Genomic DNA, 27,969 nt, shown 5'->3' with positions numbered 1-27,969 from the left:
GGCCAGGGCGCGCGACAGGTGGGCCAGTGTGTCCGTGTGACACTGCTTCCACCAGCAGCCTAAACGCCCACAGGAGACTGGTGCCAACAGTCACGTGTCACGTAATGACACCTCAGTGGGTGACAGACTGTGTGGATGACAGGGGTCCCCGCAGGCCTCGGTCTGTAGCAGCACAGTCTGGGTGTGCAGCAGGTCACACCATCGGGGTAGCTCCCCTTATCCGCCTGCATGACGGTGTGTGTCATTACGCCACTGCTGCCCACAGCGCCAACCCAGCCCTGTCACTCACCAGCGTGCATGCAGGGGAATAGACATAAATGAAAAGGAGTCAGAACAAGGTGGAATATGTACTCGCTCCTTTTGTAAAAAATAAAACGTGACTCATAAGCATGGAAATGTACAGAATAATCCAGAAAGAAACAAGGAAGCACTGCAGTTAGCTCTGAGGGAGAGGTACTAGGAGTTAAAATGGGAGGAGTAACTTTTATCCTATAAAATTACATACATGTAAGTTTTTAAGTAAAAAATGAGTTTAAAATGTAAACAGGTTGAAAAAATATCAATGTATTACTGTGGTTAACTATTATGGAGTGACTTCAAGAGGTGTCAAATACAGAAATACAGAGGAGTCGAACATTCACTCGTGCATCTTTGAGCCCTGAGCTTATATCCCACCAAGGACAAACAGCATCAGCCCATGTTCCAAGGTGACTTGAAATATTCCTTCTCTGTGTAGTTACGCCAGCAATTTGATTTACTATTAACTTCATGTGTTTCTGCTTTTTAGTAAGAAGTTTAAATTTTTTAATTAATTGATTCAATTGCTTTAATTGACATAAAAAATTGCCCTAACTATAAACTTAAAACCCCAAAACAAATATATTCAGGAAAATGCAGCTTCTCTGGCTTCCTCCTTCTCTATTTTGATGCATTTTGGTGGATTCTTTTACTGTCTATGGAAGTAAATGCAACTGACATGCACATGAATACCTCCCCTTTTTATATAAAAGATTATAAAATATGTACATTCTTTACACTTTGTTTTTTATTTTTTAATTAAAAAAATTATTTTATTTAACTTATGCATACAAGAGCTGGGGTGTAGACCAGAGGTGGGGGAGATGAGAGAACTCATCAGAGAGAGAGTGGGGAGCAGAACAGGCAGATCTACTGAAATCCACTGCTGAGGGGAGCAGCGGGGAGATAAGAGAGGTCTGCTGTGCCCTGTGGGTCAGCTCCCTGACCCAAGATAGATCTCTTGTTGCAGTGGCTGCCAACAGATTCATAGTGCTGAGATTTAACCCCTGCGCCACCAGGGAGGCCCTCACTTTGCTTTTTAAATACTGAATGAAACAATTAATATTTCTTTTTATTGAATGAAATGGAAAACCACTGAACAATACCTGAGGCATTTATGCCGGGATATTAAAAGACTGCCAACACTACATTGTATCTGCCACACAGTGTCTGCACATGTTTTGCATGTAAAACCACCAGAATGCTCTGGAAGGACACATAGCAAACAGATGACAGGAGTGCTGTCTCCTAGGAGGGCCCATGGGGTTTAGAGATAGTCAAAGCCTACCTGGCTTTCTTGGCACTATTTTAATTTTTTTCCAGCGGGTATAGAGTCACATATTCTTTTTATAACTTAAAACCCAATTTCTAGTGCTACAACATAAGCCACAAATGAGCTGCCGATGACGGCCCCTCCCACGGCTCTCCAGGGCACGGGGCGGGGCGGGAGTCACCTGTGTGCTGCTGCTGGAGTCGCTCTGCAGGCGGAGGTTCTGGCGGCCAGAACTGCAGCTCTGGGAGGACTGAGAGGAAAAGGAGCGGGGAGCCTGTGAGGCTGCGTCCTGGCTCAGGTCCCTGCACTTAGCTCAAGAGGGGCGGCGGGGCTGGGGGCCAGGAAGTTTGGTTTCCGCTCGATGCCTGTCTGGGGCAAGACCCCTCTGAGGGCCTGTTTCCTATCTGTGAAATGAAATGGGGTCATGGTGGCGATTCACATCCCACTCTTTGGGGCCTCCTCAGAGGCCGCACCAGCCACTGGGGCCCCACCTCCCATCCCTCCAAACACAGAACCCCATCTTTGATTGCTCTGTACCCTGAACGGGGCCTTTTAACATGTAGCCCAGCTCAGAGTAACTGCGCTCACAGCAGCGTTACCCTCTCTATGCCTTTCGCCTGTAACTTGTAGCTTCTGCCTGCCCCATGCCAAGTGGCCAGTTTCAGCCAGCGGGCTGAGCTGTAGCAAGTGCTTCTGTATTTCTGCTTTGATGCTTTAGAATCTGCTTTCACTGTATGAACAGCCGGGCTGGCCTCTTGGAGATGAGGAGCAGAGCAGAGTCACCCCAGACCGTGGTGAGCCCAGCCAAGCTCAAGACACCTTCCCACTGAACGGCTGAGGGCGGCACAGAGCGTGCCCACCCAGACCCGCAGACTCAGGAACAAAAAGCCACTGACTTTGGGGGGGCTGTTTGTTGCGCCGAGTCACTGTGGTGTCTGGTGACTGGTACAGCATGGTCAGGAGAACTGGCTTTCTTTTGAACTCCTGCTTGGGATGCTAACCAGAGGCTCTGTGAGGACAGACATATCTGGGTGGTCACGGGAGCATTCTGCCAGCCCAGGACATTCCTGACCAACCTGGCACACAGGAGGCATGTGGTAAGCTGCATTCAATAAACTGGACACTGGCACTGGGCTAGGCACTTTATACACACAGTCTCCCTACCGAATGATCATTCCCATTTTACAGATGAGGAAACTGAGGGTTGGAAATAAAGGTGCTCACTTAAGGCCCCAGCACTTGGACACGGAGGGGCTGGTGTTCAAACTCAGGTTTGTCTGACTCCCATGTCACCTTCCAACCAAAAGCCTGAGTGAGGCTGCCGCAAGACCCCAGGCACCCTGCCCCACGCTCATCTTTCCTACACATCTGACCTTGGCCTTCACCGCTGCCCATGCACCCTGACTGAGCTGCCCATCACCTCGTTGCTGATGGTGGAGTCCCGGTGCATCATCCGGTGCAGGTGGCTGTCCAGGCTGGCCCCTGACGAGCACTTGGCCAGGGCAGCGGCGTGGGACTCCCGCTCCCTCTGCCGCACGATGGCCTCGCAGCCCAGCCACTCAGACATGGTCTGTGCGTAGCAAGCGTGAATCTGCTCGTCCACCTGTCAGGGCAGAAGCAAGGTCAGAAGCGCTGTGGGAGTCAGCCCAGCCCGCAGCAGTGGCTCTGCCCCGCGGCTGTGGGCCCTGGAAACACGTCTGACGTCTGCAGAGTTTGCAGCCCACACAGCACTGAGCAGCTGAGGTGCTCAGCCCGGGCTAGGCCCTGCAGTCCCCAAGCATGAGCAAGGCTATTTCTTTCTTTTGATTGTTCCTTTCTTCCTCCCTCTGCAAAGTCTCACAAGATGGGCGTATTGTCAGTGCCCTGGTTGTGATATTGTATTATAGTTTTGCAAGATGTTATTGTAGGAGGAAACTGGATAAAGGCTCCATGAGTTCTCACAGCATTATTTCTACCAACATGTGAATCTTTAACAGTCTCAAAATACAAAGCTTAAAAATTAAAAAATATGTTTTTCAATGCCATTTTAAAAAATGACATATGCTGGGCCCTGGTGGCGCAGTGGGTTAAAGCACTGCACTGGGAAGCTAAAGCCACTTTCGCATGAGTTCGATCCCCGCCTGTCCCGGAGGTGACCACATGGCGCGGCAGACCTCTCCTGACCCGCCCACTGCTCCCCTCAGCAGTGTACTTCATCGATCTGCCTGTTCTGCTCCCCACTCTGTCTCTGGTGAATCTTCTCGCCATCCACATCTCTGGCCTGTACCCCAGTTCCATATGAATAAATAAATCTTTAAAAAAAATTAAAAATAAAATGACATGCTGCTTGCACAGTACTTCCACTGGACAAGACAGCTCCCAGCTTCCTGGTTCCCCCACACCTCGCACCCCACTGTGGCCCAGTTTGGGACCAGAGGTCCCCCCCAGCTGCACAATGCTGGCTCCTTTTGTTGCCAAGAGCAACAAAAGGCAGAGAGGGAAACCAACCTCCTTCCTTTCTGTTTCTGTCATTCCAAACTGGTAGTGGCCCAGGAGGAAAGGCCACACAGCCTTGCGGATCTCAGGCTGGATGCCCCCATAGTAAATGAGGCGAAGCAGCTCCTGCTCCTCGTAACTCTGGTGGGTGGAAGCAATGAATCTGGTTAAAGAAAACCGAGGGATGAGCTCTGACCCAACAGTCCCGTTTCTCAGACCCAACCCGCAGAGATCGCCGTGTGAGCGAGCGGGGGCCCAGACGCTGTCTCAGAATCCCAGAACTTCCCATCACCCACCAGGCGGGGAGCAGCGCATCTGGAAATACCGCACAGAACAAAAGCAGAAGTTGCGTCTATGAGAACTTACACAAAAAGATGTTCAGTGTGTGCTATTAGGTGAAAAAAAAAAAAACAACACGCACAGCAAAATAACACGTAGAGCATCTCGTGAGATAAAAAACGAAAAAGGCAGGTAGACAATGCATGAACATTTCTACTTAATTTTTAGTAAGTTTTGTGCACTGTGTTCTACAGTGAATTAACTCAAAATGAACATTTCCTCCTCATTCTTCACACACTAACAATGTTCGTGCACAACCAGGATGTCTTCAAGAGCTACTGGCTATATTATGCACTGGACTTTGTCTACTTTCTTTTTAAAATTAATCTTTAGGCAAAAGCTTCGCGGTGGCCATTAGGGATGTGGGCATGTGCATGTCTGCAATTAGGGGCTTGTGTGTGAGTGCCAGTACCTGCCAGAAGGCTTTCCTCTCTGTAAACCATGTCTTTACATCACATCTCCGAATGAGACGCCTCCTTCCCATCTTCACGCTAGCCCTCGGTGTACCCCACCACAACGGCAAAACTTGCCCTTCTTTTGTCCCTGCTGAGAATTTTGATCCTTATTGTGGAGACAGCGTTGTGAAAGCTGTTTAAAATTCAGATCTATTTGTGGCCAGGGCCATACACTCTCCATCAAAATCCATGTCCCCCGTCTCCCAGAGGACACAGAGCCACAGCCGGACTCCGCTTCCCAGACTCCCTTGCAGTTAGGTGAGGCCATGTCGCTGGGTTCTGGCCAATGGGGTGTGAGAAGGGATGCAAGTCATTCCCAGCCCAGGTCTTTAAGAGTGTCCTCTGCACACTCTATTTTCTCTTCTGATGGCTGGAGAGAGATGGCCCTGTACTCCTGGAGGATGGTGGGGCCCCACGAATGGAAGGAAAAGAGAGGTCCACTTACCAGGCAGGTTAAGTGAGTGAGGAATACACCTCCAGAGTGTCAAGTAATTGAAAGAGCAGGGACTATTAGTTTTTATAGCTCAGCCGAACCTCAGTCTACCTTCAACAATGTCATTAAGGTGAAAACAAGGTCAAATAGGTTGCAAAGAGATTACAAATGAAAATTATTTGTTTTTGACTAATAGTAAATTTAGACTAGCACCTCTTAAATTAGGGAGATCACTAGAAGCACTTGGGGAACTTTCAAAGAACATAAATTCCTGGGTTCTACTCTCAGTAGCTTAATCAGTCAAATTGGAGCAGAGCCCAGAAGTCTATAAATCTTTGAAATTCTTCAGGAAATGTGCACTCCTGCAGGCTTCTGGGAATTAGGAGAATAAGCTGGCATATGTATTTAAAATTTAAATGCTCACCAGTTAACTTTATTTCTAGGAATCTACTCTCAAAATAAAAGCTCTAGTACAGAAAGATAAGTCAACTACAGGCCCTCACTGGTTGGAGTGCAGCACTATGAAGCTGGCCACAGCTGCTTCAGCACGAGGTCACAAGTTCGATCTCCAGCCAGGGAAGTGACCCACATGGTGCAGAAACCTCTCCTGACCCGCCCGCTGCTCCCCTCAGCAGTGTACTTTGTCTATCTGCCTGTTCTGCTCCCCACTCTGTCTCTGGTGAATCCTCTCACTGCCCCTGCACTCTGGCCTGTACCCCAGTTCCGTGTGCACAAATAAATCTTAAAAAAATATTCTGTACACTTGCATGCTTCATTTTTTCTTTTTTGACTTGCAGGCATTTATCTTGCAATTAAAAAAAAAACGACAATTTTTGGCAAGAAGTGAAATTACTCTTCCAGTTTTTTGTTGTTTTTTTTTTCCTCCCTCACTTTTTTTATTATGGTAGTTTATTTTTACACACCTTGTGCCCTTTTCATCTCAGTTGTAATCCCCATGGACTTCCCAACACCCACTCACCCGTGTGCCATCACCATAGTCCCGCGCACCCCCTCCCTCCCATTTTTGATCCCATCAGGAGCCAGTTTTTTGCTCTTAGCAAAAAACCAAGAGCACCACCCCTTGGAGCTCCCAGGCAGATGCAGAAAACAGCACCCTCCTCCAGTGTGGGGCGGCCGGTCCACCCGCTGCTCTCCAGCCTGGTGCTCCCGGGTCTGGCACCCCTGACTGAGTCAGAGTTAGCAGGCGGAGGACACGGGCAGCCCCTCCACAGCCTGTCCGGGTGGAAGCCACTGTTTTGTAAGAATTGTGCCTCCCGCCAGCCAAGAGGGGACCTTTCAGCAGCGGGAATCACCCACATCCCCCTCACATGCCCCTAACGCCTGGAGTGTGGCAAAAAGCACAGCAAGGTTCTGACAGGTCCTACAGAGCAAAGAATGCTGCTCAACCTGTCCCCACACTCGCCATGACACTTTTTACACACACTTTCCTTACAGGGGCATTTGTATTCTGAGAAAAGGCAGCTGTCTCTTTCCAGGTGAAGTATCTCAGGCGCATTCTCAGTGGCTTCTCTTGGCCCAGCTGCATGCTCTAACTTCACATGCTCGTCATTCTCGTACAGCACGGTCACGCTGCACCTTGTGATGAGGGCTTGGGAACTGTAACTTTATGTACGGTGATGTCTACTGAAAGCAGGTCCTTGAACCTTTCATTTGGCGTTGGCAGGGGTTGTTTTTTTCCATCAGTTTTCTCATGGAATGACTTAAATGAGTCACAGCTATTGGAAGACCAGCTGGAGATTCTGTGGGCTCACGGCCCCTTGTGCCAGACTAGGCAAGCAGCCAACAGTTCAATGCTCTGTGACTGAGTCAGTTTTTACTTAAACCCAGTCTCCATCTTCCTGGACCACCCCAAAGGGCAGAGCTATGGCTCTAGAAATCTCAAGGGCCAAGGAAGGGGACTTCTACTTGCACACAGAGAACCCAAGGAAGCCACTCCATCCTCGAGTCCCAGCAAGCAGTGGCCCCACTTCTCAGAGGACAGGTGACCCTGCACCACAGTCTCAGCCCCATGAGGGAGGGGCGGGCAGCCAGGCCTTACCGTGCTGTCCTGGAGGTACTGCTCCCAGATCCCAGCGGTCAGCCCGTGCCCAGCGTCGCAGGGTGAGTCTGAAGAGACAATCATGTGATTGACCAGGGCGGACAGGTGGGTCCTCACGGTGGACAGATGTCTGCAGTAGGCAAGCCCTGCCGGGAGGGGAGGTGCCGTCATTCAGGGTCCATAACCTTCCTCTCACGAAGTCCCCAAAGTGCTGCCCCACTGGCTCTGAGTGAAGCCCCAACCCATTCTCATCAGGCTCCTTTCCAGTTAAGAAAGGGTAGGCCCAAGGGGTGAAGTCACTTGCTGGTTAGACTCAGTAGCTCTGTGATCCTGGGGAAGTCCTATCGCTTTCTCAGCCATCACCAGCCTCAGATGATGGTTTCTCTGCCGGCAGCTGAGGCCCTGAATCCACAGGCTGGAGGCAGAAAGGGGTAGGTAGGGAGAGGCCCACTGTGCCTGGGATCCACAACCCATTCCATGAGGAAAGAGGCTGGGAGGGGTGGATGACTCATCAAACTGAAGCAGGATGAAAGCGACCCAGAAATCAGTATCAGCAACTGCAGAGATGCTGAGGGCACCTGCTTTGCTTTCTAAGAGGCTTTGCTCTGCACCTTTAGGGTGTCTGCCAGCCTTCACCTGCGCCACCCTGGACAGTGGAAGGGCACAGAGCCTGGCACATGGGCAGCGCCTGGCAAATGCTGAGCTGTGTGCCCTCTGTGTCCCTCCCCCTGGGTGCCCCCCACCAGCTCACTGTCCACTCCCAAGAGGACCCTGCACCCACAGGGCTCAGCCCTCCTCCCAATGGGGATGATGATGGTAAAATGGGTAAGCCTGGCCCTGCTCATACTGTGCTCCAGGGCCTTGTTCCCAGAGCTCATGGAATGCCTTCAGTTCTCCACACAGATGTGTGAAGGTACTCCTATCAGTAGAGAAACCGAGGCATAAACTGGTTTCCTTTCTTGCACAGGTCACACTGCTAGTATCGAGCTGGGATTTGAACCTGCATTGTGTGATGCAGAAATTGTATAATCACATCATTCAAGACTGATCTCAATCCCACGCCCTCATCCACAAGGCTCTTCCATTTGGGGTCCATAAATACTTGCCCAGTGCCTGCTCTATGCCAAGTCCTGCATTAAACGCTGGGGATGGGTGGTAAAAGAATGGGCAAAAACTTTGACCTTGGGTAACTCATGCTCTTCCTAACTCTCCAGGCACCAGGGACATGTCCTGCACCACTATTCTGGAGGCCTATGCAGGCTGGACTAGCACTTTTCAAATTCCTAAAAATGAGTGCACATTTTCTCTCTCCCATCTAGGCTGAGAGTCTGGGGAAAGAAGACCTGTTAAGAATTGATATAAAGGAGGGGCCTCCCTGGTTGTGCAGGGGTTAAAGTCTCGCACTATCAAGCTATGCAGCCACTGTGACCTGAGTTCAATCCCAGGCCAGGGCGCTGACCCACATGGTGCAGCAGACCTCTCTTGTCCTGCCCACTGCTCCCCTCAGCAGTGTTTCAGTAGATCTTCCTGTTCTGCTCCCACTGTGTTTCAGGTGAATCCTCTCACCCCCCACACCTCTGGCTTGCACCCCAGTTCTTGTATGCATAAATAAATAAGATAGATTTTTTTTAATTGATATAGAAGAAAGGGACAAAACAGAGCCTTTGCAGTCAGGCAGCCTGGGGCTGAGTCCTAACTTTACTGATTATTGGCTGTGTGACCCTGCACAAGTCCCTCTGCCTCTCTTGCCTTAGTCTCCTCATTTTTTAAGTAACAATAGTTACAGTGAGTAATTGTATTATGAATTTAACTTTTTAAAGTCTTGGAGAGAGACTTTAGGATGATTTACTCTTCTGCTTCTGCCCAGAGAAGCAGATGACATTATTGAGTATCTGCGATATGAAATGCTAGCTGCTAGGGACTTTAAACGCACTTTTCATTCAGTCCCCCCCAAAATCTCCCTAAGATGAGAACTGTGATGAACCACAACCCTGGCCACTGAGCAACCACCGTTTACCTCAGAATTGAAGGATAAATTTACCTCCAATCTGTAGGTAAGGAAACTGAGGCCTCCCCAACTACACATATAGAAAACAGATAAGTGAAAGTCAGAACTCCAGTGTCAGGCTTCTTTTCCTGACAATGTTGGCATATAGTAAGCACACAATAAATGCTCCCTGGAGAACACAGTGGGAAATAAAGCCAATACGCACATCCATAGAAGGCTCTGGAAAGGATCTGGTACTTCATATTGTCACAGAGAAGCTTCAGAGGAGCCCTGCAGGTGGGGAGGGGAGACATTTAGGACAGAGGCATGCAGAACCCAGGCTTTTTTGCAGAGCACAACTCACTGTCTAGTGAAAGCAGATTAAATAGTCAGTCAAGGAGACAGCAGAAATCCTGTTTCTGCCCATCCTTGGATAAATTTGCCACCCAGTCTGTTCTTGTGGTTTGGGTCAGCGCTGATTCTACTGAGTACACTAGTCAGGCTGGGGTCAGTGGTTGGGCCAGAAGTGGCCGTGTGAGCCAACCAGATCAAGGGGAGTCCTGGGACGTTTGTTGGCGTTACTGGGAAACACTCTTCTGTTTGAGTTCCTAAGCTGCTGGAATGGGAGGCAGCTGCTGGCGGTCAGATGAGCCGGCCTGAGAAAGAAATCATCAGAGAGGCAGGCAGGGCTGGCGGGACGGAGATTTCTGTTTCTTACATCTGGACCCAGCCGGGGCAAATGGAGACAGTGACCATGAAAGGGGCCCTCTCCAGGCCCTCAGGACGGCGAGGCTCGTGCTGGCTCCAGTTGTGTGTGAACAGCAGCATACAGATGCCGTCCCACAGTGGGCCAGCTGCGAGGGGCGGGCTGCCCGTCTCTACGGGCACATAAACAAGTGCCATCAGAGGTCAGGATGGCATTTTCCCAATGGCCTAACTGCCAGCCCGAGCACACCTGGGGCTTCTCCAACACGTGGATTCCCGGGCCCCACACAGGCCTACTCCATCAGGACGTCTAGAAACCAGATATGTTCTGCTGCCTCCCTAGGTGACTGATACACAGAAATATGGAATCTGGTGTATCAGTGCACTGCAGATGAAAAGCTCTCAGGTGATCATGTGTCTTGTTAATGCAGATTCTGCTTCAGTAGGTCTGGGAGGGGAACAGAGAACCAGCTCAGGTATTGATGCTACTGGCTCACAGCACCTCAAAAAGGAACACTGGTGAGGGGGGTGTGTGCTCCTGTAGTTCTCGAGGTGTGAAGTTACACTCCTAAATATTCTCTCACTCAGTGGTCAGCCAATAAACTGAAAAGAAAAAGTGCTTTTAGTCCCTGCCCTCCAGCTGCCCTTTGAGGCTGAGGTCCACTAAGGAAGAGGATTCCATTCTCCCGGGCAGGCTACACTGAGTCAGTGGAAACAAGACCAGTGTCATGAACTGGCTGCGAAGCTCTGAAGAGACAAGAGCCCCATGGGCAAGAAGAAAGAGAGGCCGCTCTGAGGATTTCATTTCATACAGTAAAATGACGCTATTTATGGATGATCACCACAAGCCAGGCCCCACATGCTGGCCCCTTTAGGCCATCATTTGATGAGTCCTTATAGCAGCCGCACGCAGGGAAGTATTAGTATCCCCCTCTGGTGGGGGAGCAAGCTGGGGTTTGTATGCTCGTCATTAAGAAATATCTCTGGTTTCTGCTCCCCAGGAGCACAGCAGGACTGCATGTCCTGGCCCCTTGTGGGTTGAGGAGAATGGCCTGTGCTCTGCAGGGCTGGAACATCTAGTGGTAGCTGCAAGTCCCCCGAGAGCGCCTTTCCCTTTACGGAGTTACTGGTAACATTCAAGATGGCGGTTGCATCATCAGTGTGACTTCCACGTGGCAAAAGCAGTCACCAGATGCCAGGGCTATTCGTTATTGACATAACCTTGTTTATGACTGACACACATAAGGACTCTCCAACAGTTAGGACTTCACAAGGCCAGAATTTAAAAATAAAATTGATTCAATGCTCCCCCCCACCCCTGAATTCAGTGCAGAAGATAAGGGTATCTATGTATGTTTGGCAAATCCTTCAGTTTCCTCCATCTGCAGCTCAGGCCGCTCCTACCTCTCGTGGTTGCAGCCATTGGTAGAGCCACCATCAGCAGAGCCACTCTGTGAGCAGGACGAGCAGGAAGACTTCCGGGGACTGGGCTGCCACAGGGGTGGCAGGTTGCCTACAGAGACATCCATCATGTCCTGGGGGGCTGTGGTGGGTAGAAGGGCAGAGGGAGAGCCTTGGGTAACCTCCATGGGCCACAGCAACCTCACCCAAAGCAAGCAGCTCACCCCAGCCAGCACAGAGACAGGGAAGACCCTGAAGGCACAGTAGGAAACAGTGATGTCAATCATAGTCTGACCCAGGTCCTGAGCCCAGCTGATCCAATGACCGCCACCAAGATCTGGGATTCCCAGCCAATGGGCAGAGCCAGCAAGTTGGAGAGAGGATGAAAACAGAAAGACCAGCGCCCAGGAAACATCCAACCCCAGAGTGGACAGCTTCGCCTCGCCATGTTGTCATTTAGCTGTCCTCATGAGATGCTGATGGGAGGGGAGGGGGCCTGCTGGAGGCTTCTGTGGAAGGCTCGTAAAGCCTCATGAGCTAGGGCTCATGGAGAGGTTGGCAGCAAGAGGGAAAGGAGTCTGATGCAAAGGTGAGTCAGCACACAGGAGCAGGCGGCTGGTGAGTCCCCGCTGATGAGGGCGGAGGGCGCGTTCACTCTCCATGGTACTGAGTCACCAAGAGGACCTCAAACTAGTTAGCAGGCCCCCCGCCCCCCACTGAATCATGTGGGGGTGGAAGGAGGAGCTTGTCAAAACTTCATACGCATATATCATATCCACATGTATTGAATCATAATCCCCTGTAGGTATGGGCCTGTGAGTCTGTATTTCAAAAACAATTTTGATAATAGCCACATTCAAGAACCAAAACTGATGTCCTAACTCTTGGGCTTCGGTGATTTGAGATCAGCTGCTTTTAGGACACAGTACTTATAGCTCCTTACTTCTTTCCAGCTTCATGAAATCTAGTGTCTGCAGTACTGCAGAGTACAAATACCAGTGATATAGGCATCACAACTTCTAGAGGCAACTTCCTGGCCTTTTGGCAGTTCTAGGCTAAAAAAACTGATTTCTCTAGGACAGGGCTCTGTATCTATTTTTCTACAAGAGGTCAGGCAGTAAATATCTTAGGGTTTGAGAACTATTTGCTCGCTGTTACCACCACTCAACTCTGGTCTCAGCAGACCAGCCAAAATCAAACAAGTGGAATAAATATGTTCTAATAAAACTTTCTAGACATTACAATGTGAATTTCATGCTATTAACTACACATTACAAAAATTATTCCCCTTTTGAGGTTTTCAATCATTTTAAAATGTAAAAACCACCCTTAGCTCGTGGGCAATAGACTGCGGTTAGATGTGGCCAAGCCCCATTAAGGCGCACACATCTGCCCAACGCCATGTCTCTCCGTGTGCTGGTGACACCCATCTTCTTCCTTCAGGCTCTCCGGAGGGGACTTGAGGACCTGGAGCTCAGCCTGTCACTCCCTACTGACAGAACTGAAAACTACCAACATGGAGTGGGCACCAAAATACAGCTTATTAGACCATTCCCCTCTATACACTCACCAATGAGGTGACCACGAAAGGATAGAGCCTCTAAAAAGTTCTAGAAAAAAACGTGCCCAGTTTTCAGCTCATTTCAGGGAAGCACTTATCAGTTTTCCAAGGTGTGGCAGACATGTCTTCACCCACAGCTCCTCACACATCACCCCCTGCAGACCTCACCCATGGGTCCCTTCACTGCTGAACCCACAGCACGCAAGCTGCAGGGTTAGGCTGGATGGTACCAGCTTGTCCATTACCTCCATCCCCACTGGGACCAAGACACACATGACAACATGGCAGAGGTGGCTGGCACCCAGCCCGAGGGTGGGGGGAGCCCAGACATTACTGGGGGGCTGCTGCCTCAGGCCCGGTGTGGGAAGGGTGGCATCCCATCTGGTTCGTGCCCACTGACTGTCCCTGGCCACCACCAGCATGGAGCGGCCCGCAGGAACCACCGTCCAGGCAGGGCCCGTGGAGACAGGGGAAGTTCTGCACACGGGACCGGGAGCAACTTGAGACACAAAATGAAAAGAGCTGGTGAAATGTGCGGTCCGAGGCAGGTGGGGTACCGGGACAGCAGCAGCCAGTTCCCGGGGCTGCTTCACGCAGCTGGCACACACCATGCTCCACTGGAGGGAGAAGAATACTGGCATTTAGTGTGCCTGCTGTATGCTGCTGTGGCAAAGGCAGCACCCTGGCCGCCTTATGGTCCTTAGTGACCCTGTAAGGGAAGCATTTCCCCCCCATTTCACAGAAATGGAAACTGAAGCTCAGAATGATGATGATGTGACCACTCAAAAGTTGCACCAGGTGGGCCCTCCCTGGTGGCGCAGCGGGTTAAAGCACAGCGCTGAGAAGCTAAAGCCGCTTCCGCATGAGTTTGATCCCCGCTGCCCCGGAGGTGACCACGTGGCGCGGCAGACCTCTCCTGACCCGCCCGCTGCTCCCCTCAGCAGTGTGCTTCATCTATCTGCCTGTTCTGCTCCCCACTCTGTCTCTGGTGAATCCTCTCACCCTCCGCATCTCTGGCCTGTACCCCAGTTCTGTAGGAATAAATAAATAAATCTTAAAAAAAAAAAAAAGTTGCACCAGGGTCCTCCCTGGTGGCGCAGCGGGTTAAAGCACTGCACTGCAGGTGAGCCGTGGCCACGTAGGTGTGAGTTCAATCCCCTCCCCGGAGGTGACCCACACGGAGCAGCAGACCTCTCCTGGCCCGCTCACTGCTCCCCTCACAGTGTGCTTCATTGATCTGCCTGTTCTGCTCCCCACTCTGTCTCTGGTGAATCCTCTCACCACCCCTGCACCTGTGGCCTGTGCCCCAGTTCTGTATGCATAAATAAATAAATCTTTTAATAAAGATTTGGTCTTTGGTACTGATGTTCCCTTCTAACAAGAGTGATGATATATTATCTTAACCTTCTTTTACAGATCAGGAAACTGAGGCACAAGCTTCCTGATAGCATGCCCAAGTCCATCAAGCTGCTAAGTGTTAGAGCTGGAGTTCCAACCCAAGGATTGGAAACCAAGATCCTACTCATATTGTCTTAGCTGTTGCCCTTGGCTGCTGACCCAGTGACCACCCTCACCCTAGACCAGCCATTCGCACGGGGCCATGGTCACCGAGGCACATAAGGGATGTCTGGGGACTTTTCTAGTTGTCACAAGGGGAAACTGGTTATATGTTACTAAGATTTAGTGAGCAGAGACCATGGATATTGACTATGCTCAATATCCCATGTGCAGGTGATCTCCCCCAGCAACAGTTACTCAGTGCCCTGAGCTGTCCGCCAGAGAGACAATGCAAGCCGTGGGCGTGATCTAAGATTCCCAGTAGCTCCTCTAAAAAGGTAAAAAGGAGTAGGTTGAGTCAATCTCCACATTGCATCTTGTTTAACCCAATAAATGCAAGGTATTATCAATTTTAACATATAATCAATATAAAATTAGTGAGCTATTTTTCACTCTTTGTTATGCACAAAGTCCTCAAATCGAGTGTATACTTTTACACTCCCAGCACATCTTAATTTGAACTTTTTGAACAATTTGAGACATTTCAAGTGTTTGGCAGCCACAGATGGCTCAAGGTGACCATGGAGGAGACACCAGAGACAGTCTCAGGCAGAGACCCTCGGCGGAGAGGCTGGGGCGGCTCCAGACGCTCGCTCTCCTGGGCAGGGACGCAGCGGTAATGAACTCTGCGGCCGCCGCGTGACTCTTGATGATGCAGGAATACGAGGCTCTGCTCCTTAGCAGCCGTGAAGGAGTATGTGCTGAAGGCACTTGCTAACTCAGCAACGGAAGACTTTGCCCCATGCCTGCCGCCCAGCCCAGGCCCCATTCGGCCAAGGGTGGGAGTCCAGCACTAAGCGCCTGGCGTGATCACTTCTGCCTTGCAGGCAGGATGTCTGGTCCAAGAGCCTGCTCTGCCCAGTCGCAGCCACTAAAGGCAAGGGCGGCCCCAAGTTGGGCTCCATCATTGGAACAGCTGGGCCACTGAGGTTTAAATAAATGAGATTAACAGCGCCTGGAACTTAGTATTAATTCAATAGCCGTCTACATGGTGCTTAGAAAAATGCCAGGCCTCCTTAGAACTTTTCAAATATTAATTCACTTAATTCTCATAATGGCCCCACGACAGTGTAACAGTTTCCATCAACTATGTCCAGCTCACGGCAGTGCTGTGCAAACTGCTGGCCATTCGCCACCTCTGATGCTGGCTTCCCTCCCCACAGCAGTGAGGCTGCTGCTTACTGAGGACCTATCGCACCAGGCCAAACTCTGTGGGCGCTACGCTGACCACCTCATTAGCTCACTGAATCCTTACAATATGTTGAAATAAAATGCAGCAGCATGGATGGAGCCAGAAGGGATGACGCAAAGTAAAATAATTCAGAAGGAACAAGATAAAAATGGATGGCCTCATTTATATGTGGAATATAAGGAAACCAAAGGGTTAGACAAAGACAAACCTTGAAAGCTGACCGCAGATCTAAGGCGTGGGGGGTGGGGGAGGAGAAGGGGTGACACCATCTGAGCAGGGGAATCACAGACTGTCCAAAATTAATACAATGTAAGAAAAAGGTACATTTTAAAACTGAAAAATAAACTAATGAAACCATAACAACAGAACAGCGGCTAACACGAGTGGCCTGCGTGCCAGGTGTCTTGGCACAAGAGCCCCGTGGCACAGGTGCTATGAACGCGTTCATTGTACAGATGAGGAAACCAAGGCACACAGGGGGAAGGGACCCGCCCAAGTTCAACTGGGATTCCACAGCTGGCGTCACTGTCATACCCCATGCCACCTCCCTCCAGGCTAGGAGGTGACTGGCTATTTGTTTTCATTTGGGGAGGACACTAAGGGGCCCCAGATACTAACGTCCTGATTCCAGATCCCTCTGTTAGTCCCAGAATCCAGACCCTTGTCCTTTAGCTCCCAACACCTGGAGCCCTTTTTAGGATCAGTGAACAGGTGTGTGCATGGGCCCAGCTGGGGGCAGCTCACCAAACTCAGACTGCACGCCGGGGTAGATGATCCTGAACACGTAATCCGTGGCCTCGTCATCTTCCTTGTCCGAGGATGTGGACTCGGCGGAACCCTGAGGGCTTCGCTTGCGCAGTTTGGGAAACACTTTGCCCTGAAAGAACGTGCCCCAACGCACCATTCCTGAACATATTTGCTTCCCCATGGGGGTGGGCAGGGCGGGGAGAGCATGCATGAGCCACGTGTGTCTCGGCGAGAAGGATAACCTTGCCCTTTGGCTCACCTTTGCCAGCCACCCTGCACCCCCAGTCACTCACCTTCCCCCGCTGGGACCAGAGAGGCGGGTCCAGCTGCCCGTGAGGGAGCAGCCCATTCTCCAGGCACGAGAGGAACTGCAGGAGGTGCCCACCCTTCGGGAAGCGGAAGGGCGGCCTCTGGATCCCATCCTGGCTGACCAACACCACTGTTCCGCCGCTGTCCACTGCCACACAGCCCGGCCAGAGAACACCCAGCAGGAAGTCACTGCGAGGCGTGACGATGGGACCCTCCCGACACATGCCCCGGGCACGCCAAGTCAGACCCGGACCCTGCTCTGAGGTTCTGGGGCGGCAGAGCAGAGGTCAGAGGTCGCTGTTGCTCCTCCTACCACGGCCTTTGACCAGTGAACCTCAGGACAAGGTCACAAAGAGTATGGCTGGCTTCCCTGAAGTCACCAACTAAGGGAACACCCTGCACCCCCTCACATGCCCTCACGGACCCCTCTGACCCATTTCTGCATGGAGGCTTTCAGACCTCCCCATAGGGCACACCCTGGACACTAAGAACAGCGCTTCAGAGGCACGCCTCTAGTAGACTAACACTCAAAACACCTCTCCGCAACATTTGACAAGTCATGAAACCAGGCCTCAGAGGAGGGAAGGGACTTGCCCACATCACCCCACTGCTCAGTGGCGGGGTGGACCCGTGACCTCAGTGAATGAGCTTGCTGTGCGCCGTGCCGAGGCACGCCCCGGCTCGCTAAAACAGGGTGGCTCTCGGCTTGGTCTGAGCGAGCTTTCAGGAGAACTCTAGTTATTGACTCCCGATCTTCAGGGCACTTTTGACTTGGAGTCACAAAGACCTGGGCTCAAGTCTGGAGACAGGAGCTTAAAGGCCATTATCACTTTGTGCCAAGCAGCCCCCTCCCTGATGGGGGAGTGGAGGCACCCACCCTGAGTCACAGACATGCAGGTATTTGGGACACAAACACTCAATCAGTGTCGGCCACTACACCTTGGGTTTGACATTGAGTATGTAACAAACATCATTGGATTCCTAACCCCATGAACAGGAGCTATGATCCCCATTTTACAAATGGGGAAACTGAGGCCCAGGGCAGGGGTAAGTCCCTTGTCTGTGGTGGCACAGGCAATAAGGGGTGGAGCCAGGCGGGCACCCAGGAGGACCAGCAGCCCGTGCCCCGCATGGCCCCTACCTTGCTGGTGGCAGTGCAGGTAGACAATCTCCTCCAGGCGGATGGTCATGGCGAAGTCCCAGTAGACGCTGGAAGGGGGCAGCGTTAAGCCCACAGGATGCCTGCCCACCCCATCTTGGGGAGGTGCCCAGGAACACAAGACCACACCCGGGGTCCTCGCCCTTGTCACAAATGCCCTGTTGCTGACATCCATGTCTCCACCTTGCCAAACTTGACACCCCCTTCTTCTGGTTCCCACGCCCCAATTTTCCAAGAAACCTAGCCTTTTCCCCCACTGCCTGTGGCTGAGGTTGACTTCATCCACCTTCTGTCCAGGACTCCAGGAAGAGCCACCTGACCCAGGCCTGGCCAGTTAGCACACTGCGCTGCTCAGCTCAGAGTAGCAGGCTCGAGACAGCCCAGGACCGCAGCAGCAGCAGCGAGGCTCGGTTGCCCTATCTACGTGAGCCACTGTGAAAACAATGCCCCTTTCTACTGGGGGTGAGCGGTAAGGGTGAGGAAGTCTGGAGATGCAGGGAGTCGTGCTAAGAAAAAACCTGCCCGAGAATGGATTCAACAGTGGGAGCACAAATGAAGAGCCAAGTCCTTAGCCTTCGAGTCCCTGGATCCGGCCATGCCTGAAAGAACCATGCCTCTGGATTTTTTATTTCATGTGGGTCTGAGTTTGATTTCTGGTCTCTATAGTCTTGTTTAACACAGACGTTACCTCCAGGCCCCATGTATCTGTGGGATGGTGCTAGAACAGCCGCTCAACACACTTCCCTGGGGCCAGCAGTGTGACTTGAAGACTTCTATGACTCAGTTTCCTCCTTTGCAAAATGGGATGATAGCAATATCTACCTGTTAGCAGTCCTGAGAGTGGCAAATGGAATCATATATTTGAGGAGTTCAACACAGATACATAAAAAAACTCTTGGTTAGTGGTCACTGTGATTATCTACTCAAGGGTTTCCATTTCTGGCTGAAAGCCTACTGGTATCTTGAAACTGATTATTTTCCTCCTCAGAACACAATGGGAGGAGAGGGCCACTGTGAGGACGCCGTGGCAGCCCCAGGGACGTGTTACCCAGGTGTCCTGCAGGAGCGCCTGCTGAGGGGACAGCTACCCACCAGCTTCAGAGGCCACCACCTGCTTCTGTGCCCAGGGCCCACTCTCCTCGGGCTCTCCCAGCTGGGACCAAGCTCACAGAGCCAGGGAGGCCTCCGCTCTGGGCAGGGAACCATCTAATGGTCACCTTTAGCCGGGCTCGCTTAGAGTGGAGACACTTCCTGCCCTCTTCGCCTGCCTTCACCCACGCTTCCCGGGGACGTGACCCGTCTCAAGGTCTCCGCAGGCCCTGTCATCTCCTCCTGCTCTCCACTCTCCTCCTTCGCTGGGGCTTCCTAGTAAGTCTTTCCTGCAGAGCACATCCTGTCTTGGTGTCTGCTTCTTTGTGGGCACAAACTAAGACAGGCTCCAAGATCAGACAGGATGCAAATCCCACTTCTGCCATCTACACTGAAATAATCCCTCCCTTTCTCCATGCCTCAGTTTCCCCAGCTGTGACATGAAGAAGTCAGCACAGAAGCTCTCCCAGGGCCCTTGCTGCACTGGTCTGTGCCAGCTCTGGTGTCCCCAGAGCCCACAGAGTGTGCTTGCAGGACAGCAGGGGCACAGTGCTTTAGAGGTGCGTCCTCTGCGGCGCACTCACGCGCAGTCTGGGCCAGGACGTGCTTCTCTGGGCTCCACACTATGGCACCGTACAGGTGTATAGGTGGCGGTTTTCTCCCATCTTCCCAAGGGGTGCTGAGCCTGGGTTTCATTCACTTCAGCAAGATGTTCAGAGAATATTCAGAGTGATCAGTGACTGCTGGGCCCTGGGGGCGTCTGGGAAACCAAGCGGTTCTCCAGCCACTACACGCCAGCAGGCAGGAGCTAGCTCTGTGGCAACAGATCTCTTAGATTTTGGATGCACTTAGATTAGCAGCGCGGGTCCCCGATACTCAGGTTGCAGGCTCCCTGCTAAGGGTTTTATGTTCACTTTCTCCTGCATGCTTAGTCGGGCCCATTAACTCATTCCCATTCACAGATGATAAAGACTGTGGTTTAGAAAAGTAAAATTGGTGGTCCAAGATCATTCGACTGGGAAAGAGCTTTGGGTTTCCTTTACATGCTTTAACAGTTCCTTAGAGGACCTTCCTAGTGATGCAGAGGTTAAAGACGCAGTGCTATCAAGCTACTGCCAGCCACTGCAGCACGAGTCAGATACCCCGCCAGGAGCTGACTCACATGGCACAGCAGACCTCTCCTGTCTCGCCCGCTGCTCGCCCAGAGGTGGATTTTAGTAAATCTGACTGTTCTGCTCCCCACTGTCTCTGGTGAATCCTTTCATCACCCACACCCCTGTACCTCTGGCCTACACCCTAGTTCTTGTATGCATAAATACGTAAGTCTTTTTAAAAAGTTCCTTAGAGTGGAATCGTGGGGCCGTATGATAAGCAGACCTTACAGAATCTTCCAAACTGGCTTGCGAGTGGTTGTGCGGGGGTTCCAGCTAACTGTGGGGCAGGACTGAGAAGAGCCGGGGCCAGCCTGAGCTTGGAGCCCAGAGATCCACCTTTGGTGATGTTTCCTCGTGGACACCAGGCAGCCCCACTGGGGAGCCACCATCCTGTTTGTGCAAGAGGAAAGCTGGCTGGAAGAGAGATCCTGAACCTCCAAGGGGGTGCTGGAGCCCCTGGGAAGATAATATACCTGTGATAATCTCCATCTCTGAAGCCCATCTCTGACTGTTTCTCTACTGAGCCCTACTCCGAGGCATAAAAATCAAAGATAGGTGGGGTTCAGTGCGCAGGCCGAGGAGGTCCCCAGCCCTGTCAGTGATTCAGATGCACATAAATATTGAACCACATGAGGTGCTGGGTCACAGACAGGAAAAGACAATGCAAAGAAGCAGAGTAAGATAACGCAAAGAAGCGGAGTGCCTGTGGTTTAAATGGCGGGTAGGGGTAGGATGGTGGCGCTCAGCCCGGAGCCTTTACCAAAGCATCAACACCAAAAGTTTCCTGCCCACACAAGCCTTGGGCTTAGGTCCAACCATAGGGTGGTTGAGTTGTTGGAAGCTTGATGCCTGCAGAAGATACCCCTGCAGGCCCTTTGAAGAACCCTCCCAGTGTCTCTCTCTCTCTCTTTTATTACTATTTAAATAATTGTTTACTGATGCATACAGAACTGGGGGACAGACCAGAGCACAGGGGTGGTGAGAGGATTCACCAGAGACAAGAGTGGGGAGCAGAACAGACCGACTGACAAAGTACACTGCTGAGGGGAGCAGTGGGGTAATGGGGGGTCAGGAGAGCTCTGCCTCGCCATGTGGGTCCCCTCTGGGGCTGGGGATTGAACCCACACTGTGGCTTGCCTGCAATGCTGTGCTTTAACCCGCTGCGCCACCAGGGAGGGCTAGCACAGTGCCGAGCACAGAGTAGGTGCTCAGTTAGTGAATGAGTCAGGTTCCCAGACTTCCCTGTATTGTTTCATAAAGATTATCTGAGCACCTAGCATCTGTGGCAGGTGCTTGGGGAGAAGACATGAGCAAAATAGGTTCCTGCTATAGGAGCTGAGATCTGGAGGGTGAGACAACAGGTCCAGCAAGAACAGATTTCTACGTGACCATAAGTGCGTATATGCTAAAACGGACATTACAGCTCTGTGTGACCCAAACTCAGCTGGCAGCTCAAGGAACGATGGTTGAACATGAGAACAGGGTCCTGGCCAGGAACACTTCCTTGGCCCCACGCTGTTCTGCAACCACTCCTTGATCACAAACTCTCAAGTCCTGCTGGAGTTGAATTGTGTGGCCCAGCCTAGGAGCAACTGCACTGTCCAGCAACCTTTCTGAGCAGAAAGGACATCTCTGCATGGGAAGTGAACACCTGGAGACAGTACTCATCATAGCAAGGCCTGCCGATGACTGCATAGAACAGACACAGTGATGATATTCTGGCCATGTTCCCTCAATTCAGGGTGCTTATGTCTAGTCTGTCCTTACAGAGGGAGACCGATGATGACTGCACACTGCATCAGAATAACAGGCATACGGGCCCTCCCTGGTGGTGCAACATGGTAAAGCACAGTACTATGAAACTCTCTGCAGCCACTGCAGCACAAGTTTGATCCCCGGCCAGGGAGCTGACAGATATGGTGCAGCAGACCTCTCCTGACCCACCCACTGCTCCCCTCAGCAGTGTATTTCAGTAGATCTGCCTGTTCTGCTCCCCACTCTTGTCTGGTGAATCCTCTTACCCATCATGCCTCTGGCCTATACCCCGGTTCTGTAAGCATAAATAACTTTTTTTTTTTTAAAGAATAATAGGCGGCCCTCCCTGGTGGTGCAGCGGGTTAAAGTACAGCACTAAGAAGCTAAAGCCACTTCTGCATGAGTTCAATCCCCGCCTGCCCCCAGAGGTGACCACATGGTGTGGCAGACCTCTCCTGACCCGCCCGCTGCTCCCCTCAGCAGTGTACTTCGTCCATCTGCCTATTCTGCTCCCCACTCTGTCTCTGGTGAAGCCTCTCGCCGCCCCTCAGCCTCTGGCCTGTACCCTAGTTCTGTATGCACAAATAAATAAACCTAAAAAAATAATAATAATAATAGGCATGAGAGGAGGCCAGGCTGGCTGGGTGATGGGACTGCTCTGCCTATTTTTATTCTGGAAATCCTTCATAATAAAACACTGCTAAGAAATTAAGAAAACGTAAAAAGAAAAATAGGATTAGACTTGGATCAGAGAAGCAAGAACCGCTGTTTCTCCTCCCGTGAGCAGCCAAGACTCCTCAGCCGAAGAGACTGGCCAGCTGTAGCCACACACACTTCCCCGTGTTCTACAGTCGTGTGTGCTAGAATACGCGGCCGCAGGAGCGAACCCACTGTTCCCGAGCTTGCTGGGACTGTAATGCCACAACCTTTGCTCCCTTGCTGGGTCTTAGAAACTGCAGAACACTGTAGCCCTGAACAGCTGCTTCTCTTTGTATTGGGCAGAAGGGTATCTTGCAAACTGGAGAGAATTTTGCCATTTGTGGGCTTCCAAGATGGTTAAGATTTCTCTCTGTGTGCGCTGTATTGACCAGGGCTCTACTACTAATTTCCACGCCTTAAGATTCTTCTGGTAGGTTTCTGATTCACTGAGTTCTGAGTGACTCATAAAGCACAACCCCCGGGAGGGACATCCCCATGCCCAGAGGAGGGAGGGGCCTTGGGCCCCGGGACCCCAGGGGACACAGCAGATTCAACGTCCTACCTCTTCTCATAGTCCAGGTCCCCCACAGACCCATTCATCAGCTGGTTGGGTGTCCACTTCAAGGTCATGACGTCGGCCGTCTGGTGCAAGGACAGGTACCCTGGCACAGCCTCCATGTCATCCCTCTGCAGAGACAAGGACTCAGCCTGGTCACAGTGCAGAGTCACATGTGCATGACCCTGGACCATTTGGCTCCAGGAATCACAGCCAGAATCAAGAGGCAAGGGTGTTCCCTCCACGGAGGTGGCCACTCGGAAGACCCCAGCCCTCCACCCAGGTGGCTGTGGGGAGCCAAGCTGCTTACAGCCAACTTCCTGGGAGGGTGCTCCATGGCCTCCTGTGCAAATGCCCAGCCTCCCTCCTGAAGCTCGGGGCCCTGTCCACAGCACCCTTTCCAAAACAGAAGGCACTTCTTTGGCCTCGCTTTGGCCAAAGAGAAAGAGATGGCAATTGCACCCTGCATCTTGCACAGAGGCATTACCCGGGACCCCCTCCCCACACAGTGCCATCAGCCTGCCCCTGACCCTGACCCTGACCCTTTGTTTCTCGTCTTCTTTGCCTTATCCCACGTGGGGTGTATTGAGGGTGGAGGGGTATCCCCAAGCCGCACACACAGAAGAGGCAGCCCCTCCATGAAATTCACCCCAGCAGCTTGTGGAGCCAGACGCTGAGCACTGAGCAGAGACCGAGTGTGGCTCCGCTTTACAAGATTGTCACAACCTAATTGCATGTGTCCCCAACCCACGAGGAGGCCCTGCTGCAGCACCCCATTGATTCCAAGATCACAGCTGTGCTTCACTTTGTGATGCACCAAAACAGGGTGCATCTGATAACTGGGTGCCTCTCACACCTGCAGTGTAGCTGTATTGAGTGACCTTGTGCAAACCTGGTCACAGGCGTCCATATGACTGTCAGTTCAACTAAATTGTACACGTGCTGGCTACTTCCCATGGGGATGGGAGGTGCTATTTTAAGTTTCTTCCAAAAGGTCAGACTGTGATTCAGCTTTGAATTAAAAAGTGTATGCAGAAAGGCTGAGAATAGAGCAATGAGTTACTAACTCAATGCTGAAAATGTAGATTCATTACACACCACTGCAGGTATGTCCTGGTCCAGATATTTTTGCAAAGCAACAACCCAGTGCTTCATAGTACTTAAGAAGGTTCCAGAGACCAAGTGGATATGCTCACAAGAAATGCTATACCTCCATGCTCCTAATCAGAGGTCAGCAAGCTTGTGCTGAAAGGCCCAAACAAGTCGTCATCTTGGCTTTCTGAGCCATACAGGCAGCCTTGCAACCTCTCAATGCTGCTACTGTAGTCACACACCACGTGTAAACCAACGGGCATAACTAGGCTCCAATAAAACTTTATTTATAAACATAGGAGGAGGGCCACATTGGGCCCATAGGCAATATTTTGTTGACCTTTTTCATGTTAGAACAGAAAATGATATTTGGTGGAAAAATAAGAACACTGAGTCAAAAAGTGACCCTGAAATGTAAAGAAGTTTGAGAACTATCTTAACTAATACATTTCAAGTATGTTCTCCCTGAGTGCACTTTTAAGATAATGTGTGTTAATAAAAGCTATACCCAAAGAAGTCACAGAGTTTTTTCAAAGGTTGTAAGATAAATTTTTCAAGAAGTGAGAAAACATTATATATAATTTTATAGCCTTCTTATATCCTGATAGTTATGTTAAAAATGGCACATGTTAAATTTATGCCTTCTTAGGGATGAGAAAATAGGGTGTTAGACTGTGACTCAGGGGAAGAAGAGACGGCTGGGGGTGACCCATTTCTCACAACTCTGAACCCTGAGTCACAGAAGCCAAACCTCCCCCTCTCCGCTTCCTCCCAGCTGAGCCCAAACACTCACTGACCCTGGCGGACAACCATATCACATGAGAGGGGAGCTGTGGGTACCTTGTGCACCACCCTTCCTAGGGGCCTGGCCCCCAGGTAGGTAAACAGCACAGACTCTGGCACCTTCAGACCTGAATTCAAATCACAACGCTACCCCTTTCTCCACCTGGATGAAGCTCAGTGCTACTATCTCCGATCATAGCACCTGCTGGCCGCAGTGAGGTTTCCCGGAGTTAACACGGTCAACACTCTCACCGTGGTGCCTGGCACAGAGGAAGCATCAGTGAGTTTTACCTATGAAGATGTTTCTCTTGGTATCGCAAGTATTTAGTACATAGCTAAGAGCAGCATGTTTCAGCGCATAGGCTCAGTACAAATACTTGCTGACTGACTTTGAGAAAGAACAAGAAAGAACGGATGGAGAGACAGTTGGGTGGATGGCTGCACGAAGCGATGAACTGGAAAATAAATGGACAAGTGACTGGAGGGCCATACACAGGCTGGCGGGTGAGGGGCAGGGCCTAAGGCACCGAGGAATGGGTGAGTACTCGGGCTGGAAGAGCTGGCAGGCTGGAAGTACGGAGAGAGGGGAGAACAGGTGGATGGATGATGACAGTGTCGTGTGAGCACATACACGGACGGATGCTGCATGCGTGGATGAACGGACAGATGGACCCATTGGCTGATGACTGAGGGATGGATGGAGATGCTGGCAGATGAATGGGTGGATGAGTGGGTGAGTGGATGAGTGGATGGATGGGTGAGTGGATGGATGGATGGATGGATAGATGGATGGGCAACCTGGAGCCCGAGGGAACCCCTCCGCTGTAACCTGGATCTTGACCCCCAGTGGAAGCTCTGGGCCAAGATGAACTCTTACCGGCTGGACCAGGACATTGTTCTTGCCATAAAGCAGGGTGGCCCGGGAGTTCTGGTGCAAGGACTCAACGTAATCACGGGCAGAGAGGGATGGCCGGTCATCCATGCTCCCACTCGAATGCCTCTTCTGAATCTAGTAGTGTGAGAGGTGCGGACAGGCCTGGCATGACTGTCAAGGTCCCACCCCAATCCACTCTCTGCGCAACATCAAATTCAGAAGCGAGTCCCTCTCCGGCACCCCACTGTCCACCCCACTCACGCAGAGGGCTGGACGCTTGGTGGGCGAGTCCTGCCGCAGGTGTGAGCTATGGATGCGGTGTCTCTGCACGAGCTCGTCGGCCGAGGGATCGGTCCAGAAGTGATCCGCAGTCTTCATCTTGGTGTACTCCAGGGCGCAGGGCCCCACTGCGGAGCATGTGGGGCTGGGCATCCACAGGCCTGAAAGTCCACCCTCCCCTCCCCACCAGACTGGATCCCATCCCGCCATCTCAAGCTCCTGAGTCCTGCTAAGCAGAGACTGAAACAGAACCCTGGGAGCCAGAGGCGGGGAGGCTGCAGAAAGGTGACAGAGATCCTTAGGACGAGCTGTGAGCAGAGATGCAAATGAAGCGCACCGCACTGAGCCACTTACCCAACAGAGACGCAAGGATGGGGCCGTCCACGGGGTCCATCAAGAGAGCTTCCTTCTCGTAGTATTTACTGGCGAGGAAGGAAAGGGCATGTAGGCTTGAACGGCAACCAGCAGAGGATGCACACTTACCTATGGCCACATGGTACAGACAGACCGGGTTCAACGCCCCTCCGTCACCGAGTTATCTCTTGAGTGTCTGCTGCCCTCTCTATAAAAGAGCAGTATGTCTCATAGGGATGTGAGAAGGACTTTCTGAGAGACAGCTGATGTAAGGTACTTAGCACAGTGCTTGTCTTAAGTGCGTAACACATGGCTGATAATTAGAAGGCTACTGAGGCCCGGCTGGTTCTAGCTGCTTCTAATGCACCTTCCAGACAGGAAGTTGCTTAGGGACTTCGTGATGCCTGCTGTTCTAATATTACTGAGGCAACAAAGTGCTTTTTAGCTGTGGTGTGTATGAAACAGCTGTATGAACAGCCTTCTGGCACTGATGACATGCTCAAAAATGTTCCTTGGCTTCTGGCTCTTCAAAGCAACAAATAATGCTGAATGCTTTGTTTGTTTGTTCTAGATGTAGTGCTTTATACTTCCTTGAAAACTCATACAGTCCAGAAAGTAGCCGATTTCAGAGTCAGAGAGGCCAGGAAATCTCTGGCTGAGAGGGTTAGTGACTTGCGGGGGGGTCACAAAGCCATGGATGAGGGCTACCGTCGCTCAGACTGGCCCTCCCCAGCCACAGCAGGGAAGAGTGAGGGGCACAGGATCTGGAGGGAGGAAGACTGAGTGGGACCTCAGCTCGGCTACCCCCCTCCTCCCTGGGCAGGTGGTTGGCCCCTCTGAATTTTATAAAATGGAAAGGGTGGCAGATACCGCTTGCCTGGGCTTTTGGGAAAAATCAACGTTGACCTCCAAGAAGCACAGAACCAAAGCCGGGAAGTTCTCAATAAATGGTGGCCACATCTCTGTAATTTTACCCTGAGGGGATTTTCCATGGACCAGAATACTGGGTGGCCCAGGGCCAACACGACTGGAAGCGCTCACACCGATGGCATGTCGTGGGGGCAGATCTGCAGGCGATGCTTCCAGATACTTTACACGCAGCCGCTTGGCTCCCCTCTAAGAGTCAGCAGCCACCTGGTCGGAAAGCTAGGAGGTGCTGCCTTAGAAACCGCAGGTAGAGGTGGGAGCAGCCTTGACTACAAAGGGAAGCCCTCGGGGGCTTCCTGAGCATCATGATTTCTCTGGAATAGTTCTGTGTCCTGACTGTGCTGTCACACCACATTTGTATACATTTCCCAGTACATTTGTAAAAATTAATACAACTATAGAGGAAAGAGCACATGCAAAACCTGGCAAAATCCAAATAAAGTCGGTAGTTTTGTTAA

General features: G+C 51.5%; 1 protein-coding gene across 1 annotated transcript in view; it reads right to left on the bottom strand.

Annotated features, from left to right (window-relative positions):
• Nucleotides 1-27,969, bottom strand: part of SGSM1 (small G protein signaling modulator 1) — a 67,416-nt gene that overhangs the window by 13,303 nt on the left and 26,144 nt on the right. Inside the window, exons 6-18 of the mRNA XM_012731098.1 lie at nt 26,585-26,652; nt 26,213-26,358; nt 25,955-26,086; nt 23,209-23,333; nt 17,932-17,999; nt 16,775-16,938; nt 16,479-16,611; nt 11,428-11,566; nt 9,545-9,609; nt 7,332-7,477; nt 4,058-4,186; nt 2,991-3,173; nt 1,752-1,820 (exon numbers count right to left, since the gene is read on the bottom strand). Coding sequence (XP_012586552.1) covers nt 1,752-1,820; nt 2,991-3,173; nt 4,058-4,186; nt 7,332-7,477; nt 9,545-9,609; nt 11,428-11,566; nt 16,479-16,611; nt 16,775-16,938; nt 17,932-17,999; nt 23,209-23,333; nt 25,955-26,086; nt 26,213-26,358; nt 26,585-26,652 — 1,567 coding nt within the window. The remainder of the gene's footprint in view (nt 1-1,751; nt 1,821-2,990; nt 3,174-4,057; nt 4,187-7,331; nt 7,478-9,544; nt 9,610-11,427; nt 11,567-16,478; nt 16,612-16,774; nt 16,939-17,931; nt 18,000-23,208; nt 23,334-25,954; nt 26,087-26,212; nt 26,359-26,584; nt 26,653-27,969) is intronic.

Source organism: Condylura cristata, unplaced genomic scaffold (assembly GCF_000260355.1).
Source record: "Condylura cristata isolate star-nosed mole 26May11 unplaced genomic scaffold, ConCri1.0 scaffold00029, whole genome shotgun sequence".
NCBI classification, from domain to species: Eukaryota; Metazoa; Chordata; class Mammalia; order Eulipotyphla; family Talpidae; genus Condylura; species Condylura cristata.
Note: the sequence above shows the minus strand (reverse complement) of the source record. Positions and strands in the feature narration are given on the sequence as shown.